General features: G+C 51.4%; 1 protein-coding gene across 1 annotated transcript in view; it reads left to right on the top strand.

Annotated features, from left to right (window-relative positions):
* Positions 1–7,645, top strand: part of ADCY1 (adenylate cyclase 1) — a 62,425-nt gene that overhangs the window by 44,019 nt on the left and 10,761 nt on the right. Inside the window, exons 8-9 of the mRNA XM_081800877.1 lie at positions 117–421; positions 698–824. Of these exons, the coding sequence (XP_081657003.1) occupies positions 117–421; positions 698–824 (432 nt within the window). The remainder of the gene's footprint in view (positions 1–116; positions 422–697; positions 825–7,645) is intronic.

Below are 7,645 nucleotides of genomic sequence, written 5' to 3'. Positions count from 1 at the left end.
GCCCACCCTGCTGTGAGGAGTCTGGAAGGCAGAGCAGGAGGGAGGGTCCAAGGCCTTCTGGTGGCACCTGGGGGCGAGGGTCCGCAGCCAGAGGCTGTAGTGGGCTGGAGGTGGAGGGTGGGCTGGGCCTGAGTGGGCGTCTCTCTCCCCTCCGTCCCCTCCAGGTGGGTTGCCTGCCCTGGGCCTGGAGCTCCAGCCCCAACGGGTCCCTGGTGGTCCTGAGGCCTGGCGGCCGGAACGCAGTGCTGCCCGCCGCCCCCTGCGAGTCGGCGCCCCACGCCCTGCTCTGCGGCCTCGTGGGCACCCTGCCTCTGGCCATCTTCCTGCGGGTGTCCTCCCTGCCCAAAATGATCCTGCTCTTCGTGCTCACGACGTCCTACATCCTGGTCCTGGAGCTCAGCGGGTACACCAGGGCCTCGGGGTAGGTGCGCTCCCCCCACTGGGATGCACCTGGCTGGTGTCGTGTGCGCCCGCTCGGGCGCTGCCCGTTCCTGTTCGCGCGTCAGGAAGCACACTGGTTCCGTGGCTTCTCCACGTGTCCATTTAGGGCCCGGTTCTGGCCAGCCCTGGGCTTCCCGGCGAGACTGGCTTTAGCCCGGGTCTGTGGCATGTGCTGCTGAGTATGGCGTCCAGGGGCAGGTGGGGCCGGGTCTGGGGCTCCCCGTGCTGACGAGGTTTCCTTCCTCGACCCGCACAGGGGCGGCGCGGTCTCCGGGCGCAGCTTCGAGCCGATCGTGGCCATCCTGCTGTTCTCGTGCACGCTGGCCCTGCATGCACGGCAGGTGGACATCAAGCTGCGGCTGGACTACCTGTGGGCGGCACAGGCAAGATGCGCTCTCTCTGCTCCATGGAGGGGGGCGTGTGGCAAAGGGGCCCCTCGGGAGGGGAGTCAGGGGCTCCTGTCTGGACACCAGCTGGCGTGCGGATGGAGCTCGCAGTGCTGGGGCCGAGGAGTAGGACGGGGGCCAGGGGAAGGCAGCGCTGGGGAGCAGGCGACCGCCTCGTGAGCCCTGCCTGACGGGCGCCAGAGTTTGGCGGTGTTTCGAGCAGTGAGTTCCCTGTCCCAAAGGCATTCTAGCTCTGGGGCGTGGTGCAGAGTGGCTCAGCCTTCCCCGGGCTGCATGTGACAGCGGGTCTCCGCAGGGTCGTGGCAGACTCCAGAAAACACCGACTCCTGCACCGTGCACCCCAGATTTAGTAGGTCTGCAGGTGGGGGAGGGCAGGACTCTCCATTATTACCAAGCACACTGGCAAATTCTGGCACAAGAGGCCTGAAGGGGGCTGAGGAGTGCAGATGTGGGAGCTGTCCCTGGGCCTCAGCCCCAGGGAGGGAGGGGACGACCACCAAAGGCTTGCACTGTGCACCTGCCGAGCGACCAGCACACAGGTGCACTTCTGGGCCCAGCCCAGGATGCGGGGCTGGTGTCTCTGGGACCCCCTTGTCACCTGCTGTGTCCTCAGCCTTTGGACGGGGAGGCCATCTGGCTTTCTGGGCCAAGTTCAAACTCCGTCTATGCACTGTGCAAACTTCTTGACCCTGGGCAGGTTGCTTCCGCTTGGCTTCCCCATCTAAACTTGGGGAGGAGGCGTGCCATAGAATGGAGACCCACAAGTGTTAGCTCTCAAGAGTCTTCTTATTCTGACGTATTAAGAAGCAGCTCTTTAGTGTCCAGGGCATTTAATAGTGTTTGTTCTCATAGCAGCCTTGCCCAGGGTGGGGCCTGCAGGTGGGGAACGGGGCACAGATGTGAGGGGCCCAGGCGGCGGGGACACGGCTGAGCTGGGATGACCAGGGGTCCGAGTGGTGTCCGGGGCAGGTGGGAGCGTCCTCGTCCCAGGAGCCCCGTGGGCAGCCAGGGGCCCCGCCAGGGTCCAGGGCGCAGGGATAGCCGCGGTCCGACCCCGGACAGGTGAAACCCAGAGGATTGGGGGGGTAAGGGCGCCCACGCTGAAGAAGGCCATCTGCGTCATTCAGTCCAGCCGTTCAAGTGTTAATCCCTCCAGAGACCAGGAAAGACCCCTACAAACGATGTTCGCAGCCCTGTGGCCCGGTCCAGGTGACACGTAAAATGTTCCATCCCGGGGGGGATACGGTCACTGTAGTTTCCTACGCGGACAGGCTTGGCGGCGGGCCTGGCGCAGGGCAGGGGCTCGGTGTGGCTGCGTGGCCTTCGGACCCCGCCTTGCTCGCCTCCGGGGACGTTCCACCTGCAGTGGCCAGTCTGATACTTGCTCTCTGGTTTCGTTAGCCTGGAAAAGACAGATTCGGGCTAAGGACGTCAGGGCGGGACGCATATTCAAGATCACGAAGGATGAATCTGTTACTTTGGGTAAACAAAAGAGGGAAGACGCGTGTGTGCACACGCACGCATATTCCACGTACATACGTGTATCTGTGCGTGTCTGTACGCACACAAATACGTACGCTGGGGAAAACTCGGCTTAATTATTCTGTTTTACCTAACAGCCGCACTGAGGTAGAATTCACGCTCCGCACAACTCGTTCCTGTAAAGGATACAGTTCAGTGGCTTTTGGTGTATTTACCGAGTTGGGCAACCGTCACCATGGGGCTAGAACATTCGCATGTCCCCAGGAAGAACCCTGTGCCCATTAGCGGTCACTCTCTACTTCGGCCACCCCAACCCTGAGCAACAGCTAGTCTCCTTTCTGTCCCCGGGGATGTGCCTGTTTCGGTCCTTCTCCACCCGGTGTGCTCAGTGTCTTCTCCGGGCAGTCCCCACCCCCGTGTGCTGGGGGGACCCCTGCTTCTGAGGGGCCTGCCGCCCAGCGCCGTCTTCCCTGCACACCTGGATTCTGGAGTCGGGGGGGCAGAGGCCCCTGAGATGCTGAGCCCCTTGGCCCCCACGGACACGTGGGCTGGGCTGTGTGGACAGTGCCGGCCAGAGTCCCCCCGCAGACTGGGGAACACCCCGATGCTGGCTCCGCCCCTCAAGGGACTTGGGCTGCCACTGTCCCGCATGACAGCCTGACCACAGCCCAGGTGAGGTCAGGGGCGCTGAAGACCCTGGCAGGTATCGGGCAACCCCAGGCTGGTGCGGTGGCTGTGGGCCACTGGACAAGACTCACGGCCTGCAGCCACGGGACACAGCCAGCCCTCAGTGACGTGCGGGAAGGGACCCAGCCGTGCTCTCCCTGCTCCTGCGGACGCTCCGCACTGACCAAACCTGCTGAAGAAGGTGGCGGGGGCCCGTTGGCAGAGCCCTCCAGGAGGTCTCGGGTCCGAGTAGAAGCCAGAGCCGATGGCCGCATACGTGGGCTCCCAGAAGGGAGGCCTGACCACGGCCGTTTGTCAAAACCTTGCCAGGTAACAGAACAGCCTCTTTTGTGGGCTGTGCTAAGGGACTTGGTCTTGTCTGGCTCCGGCTGGCTCTCCAGGGTGACCGGGCCGGCTGGTCCCCGGAGATGCCCACCCCGTGGTCAGCTGGCCCCTCTGGTTTCTGATCTTTGAGCTGTGAATAGCTACTCAGAGCTTGAGAAGAACAGACTCAGGGTGAGCCGGAGCGCCGGGCCGGACCCCAGACCGGGGGGTGTGCCAGTCTGGGCCCCCAGCCTGTTCACCAGACACCTGCTCTGCGGCTACCCTCACGGACGGAGGCCGAGGCGGCTTTTGCTCTCATCTGGGCTCCCAAGCACTCCTCTTGGCATCGGCGTCCCTTTAACTGTTGGTAAGCCTGGGGGTTGATCCTGCCCTGAGGTCCTCCGCCACCAGCACCCCGTGCCATGCCCGGCCCCCACCTCCAAGTGAGCTTTCCAGAGACTTCAGTGCCAGAGAAACCCTCCTGCCCCGCCGTTGTGAGTAGGGTTGCCTACACACAACACACTGACATGTTTTTCCAAGGATCTGTAACGAGAAATGCCACGTCACTTTCCCGTAAACCCAGCAAAACAAGGCAATCTCTAGACTTTGCCTGTTTGCCCTCCGGGCATGTCAGCCTGTCTTGCCCACACCACGGTGTCTCACACTGTTGTGAAATGGCCAGGCCAGAGCTGGCTGGGGGTTAATTATTTACCGAGCCCAGGCTGGCCACATAAACCTGCATACTCAAGCTTGCCTCTTCATCGGTGGCCCTCACAATGCTTTTGTCCCAGAGCGGTGTTTTCCTTGGGCGCGCCAGATAACCATGACGCCAGCTGTAGTTTTGATGATAATAGAGCAGCTGATGTCTGTACCAGTGAATGCTTGACTCAGGAGGGTGATTCCCATCGGTGCTGGAGCCATATTGGTGGTGCTCCGAGGGGAGGCGGCCCAGCGTGGGCTTGCCTGTGACGTAGGAACGGTTCTGTGTGTTGTTGGATTCACTGTGCCAGAATTTGGTAAGAATATTTGCATCCCCATTCATGAATGTTGTCGTTCCGTAGTCTTGTAGGCCAGACAAGGCCTTGAGGTCAGAGTGAAGCAGGCCTCAAGTGCGTTCCTTCCTTTTCGGGTTTCCGGAAGAATTCGTAGAGTTGGTACCATTTCTTCCTCAGTTGTCTGGCGATGTGAAGCCCTTGGGCTTGGATTTGTATGTATGTACTTAGAATGGGAAGGTTTTAACTAAAATCAGTTTTTCTAAAGATAAAGGGCTATCAGGTTTTCCATTTCTTTTTGAGGTATCTTTGGAAATTTGTGTCATTCCCCGAACGTTGTTCATTCTATCATCACGACATTGTTCATACCATTCTCTTCTTCCCCCTTTACCATTTATCGGATTTGTGGTGACGTCCCCTTTCTTCTGCTGATGTAGGATTGTGTAGACTTTTTTTTTTTTTTTGATCAGTGTGACAAGAAGTTCATACATTTATTGATCTTCTCAAGAAACATCTTTTGGTTTTACTGATTTTTCTCTGTTATTTTTGAGTTTCCCATTTCACTGGATTCCACTCTGATCTTTCTTTTCCTCTGATGACTTTGGGTTTAATTTACTCTTATTTTCTAGTTTCTAAAGATGATTTATATCTTCTCTGACTCAGGGTTTTTTTTAATCCATTTTCCTCCAAGTGCTGCTTTAATCCCACAAATTTTGGCATTATATGTCATTTCATTTTCCTTTGGTTTGAAGAACTTTCTGAGTTTCTTTCAAAGTTCTTCTTTGGACCAAAAGTTATGAAAAAATACATTCTTTTGTTGAAGATTTCCCAGAGATCTTTCTGTTATTGACTTCTACTTATACTGTGGTCAGAGATGATGCCTCGTGTGCCTTGAATCTTTTTAAATGTCTTGAGAATTCTTGTATCGTCCATGCTCCATTCTGTCGCTGTTGGGTGGTATGTTTTTTAAATGTCGATGACGTCAAGCTGGCTGAGACCGTTCATCGGTCTCCTATGCCCTTACAGACTTTCTGCCCAGACAGTCTACCAGTTTTTGAGAGAATGGTGTTGAAATCTCCCACTATACCTGTGGACAGAATTTTGTACAGTTCTATTAGTTTTGCTTCATGTATTTTGGCGATCTGTTATTAGGTGCATAATAAAGGTTTAGGATTATGTCCTCTTGGTAAGTTGAAACTCGTATCCCCCTTATCACTATGGAAAGAGCTGCTTTTCCCAGGTAATGTTTCCTGGCTCTGCAGTCTACTTTGTGTGAAATTATATAGGTAATCCAGCTCCCATTATATATTTTTTCCATCATTTTATTTTTAACCTATTGATGTCTTTTGACTTAAAGTGGATTTCTTAGAAGCAACATAAAATTGGACCTTGCCTTCTTGATTTTTTTTTTTTAAAGATTTTATTTATTTATTTGACAGAGACAGAGACAGCAAAAGCAGGAACACAAGCAGGGGGAGTGGGAGAGGGAGAAGCAGGCTTCCCGCCGAGCAGGGAGCCCGATGTGGGACTCGATTCCAGGATTCTGGGATCATGACCTGAGCCGAAAGCAGCCGCTTAACGACTGAGCCACCCAGGCGCCCTGGACCTTGCCTTCTTATCCAGTTTATAAATCTCTGCCTTTTTAATTGAACTATTCAGAACATTTACAATTAATGTGATTACTGATGCAGTTGGATTTTAATCTTTTATCTTGCTGTCTCCTATTTGTCCCAACTGCCCATCTATTCTTTGTGTTTTTTTTTTCCTCTTTTTCTGCCTGTTTTGGGTTATTTTTATTATTCTATTAAAATATAAAATAATCTTTATTATTCCATTAATAATTATTATTGGTTATTTATTAATGATAATTATTATTATTAATTCATTTATCTCTCTAGCTCTCCCTCTCTTCCTCTTTTTATTATCTGCAATTCTTTGTTGTATTCTTTCTTTTTTTTTAGTTTTAAATAGAAACTTTAAGTTTTTATTTAAATTCCAGTTGGTTAACATATATTATAATATTACTATTTCAAGAGTACAATTTAGTGATTCATCACTTACACATAACACCCAATGTTCATCACAACAGACACCCTCCTTAACCCATCGCCCTGCTCACCTCCCCTCTAGCAACCCTTGGTTTGTTCTCTATAGTAAAGAGTCTGTTTCCTGGTTTGCTTCTCTCTCTTTTTTCCCCTGCTATGTTCATCTGTTTAATTTCTTAAATTCCACATATGAGTGAAATCATATGGTATTTGTCTTTCTCTGATGGACTTATTTCACTTAGCATAATACTCTCTAGTTCCATCCATGTCGTCATTACAAATGGCAAGATTTCATTCTTTTTGATGGCTGAGTAATATTCCAGTGTGTGTGTGTGTGTGTGTGTGTGTGTGTGTGTGTGTGTATCACATCTTCTTTATCCATTCATCTGTTGATGGACATCTGGGCTCTCTCCACAGTTTGGCTATTGTTGATAATGCTGCTATAAACAGGTGCATGTATCCCTTCAAATCAGTGTTTTTGTGTTCTTTGGGCAAATACCTAGTGGTGTGATTGCTGGATCATAAGTTAGTTCTATTTTAACTTTTTGAGGAATCTCCATACTGTTTTCCAGAGTGGCTGCACCAGTTTTCATTCCTACCAACAGTGCAAGAGGGTTCCTCTTTCTCTGCATCCTCACCAACATCTATTCTTTCCCGCATTGTTAATTTTAGCCATTCTTACAGGTGTGAGGTGGTATCTTATTGTGGTTTTGATTTGCATTTCCCTGATAAGGAATGATGTTGAGCATCTTTTCATGTCTCTATTAGCCATCTGTATGTGTTCTTTGGAAAAATGTTTATTCATGTTTTCTGCCTATTTCTTAACTGGATTATTTGTTTTTTGGGTGTTGAGTTTGATAAGTTCTTTATAGATTTTGGATACTAGCCCTTTGTCAGATATGTCTTTTGCAAATATCTTCTCACATTCTATAGGTTGCCTTTTAGTTTTGTTGATTGTTTCCCTTGCTGTGCAGAAGCTTTTTATCTTGATGAAGTCCCAGTAGTTCATTTTTGCTTTTATTCTCTTGCCTTTGAAGACATGTCTAGCAAGAAGTTGCTGTGGCCAAGAGGTCAGAGAGGTTGCTGCCTGTGATCTCCTCTAGGATTTTGATGGATTCCTGTCTCACATTTAAATCTTTCATCCATTTTGAATTTATCTTTGTGTATGGTGTTAGAAAGTGCTCCAATGTCATTCTTCTGCATATGGGTTGTCCAATTTTCCCAACACCATTTGTTGAAGAGACTGTCTTTTTTCCACTGGATATTCTTTCCTGCTTTGTTGAAGATT

The sequence above is a fragment of the Leptonychotes weddellii genome, chromosome 12 (genome assembly GCF_054177405.1).
Source record: "Leptonychotes weddellii isolate Sample4059 chromosome 12, ASM5417740v2, whole genome shotgun sequence".
In the NCBI taxonomy this organism is placed as follows: Eukaryota; Metazoa; Chordata; class Mammalia; order Carnivora; family Phocidae; genus Leptonychotes; species Leptonychotes weddellii.
The sequence above is the reverse complement of the archived record's forward strand: the minus strand, read 5'-3'. Positions and strand labels throughout refer to the sequence as shown.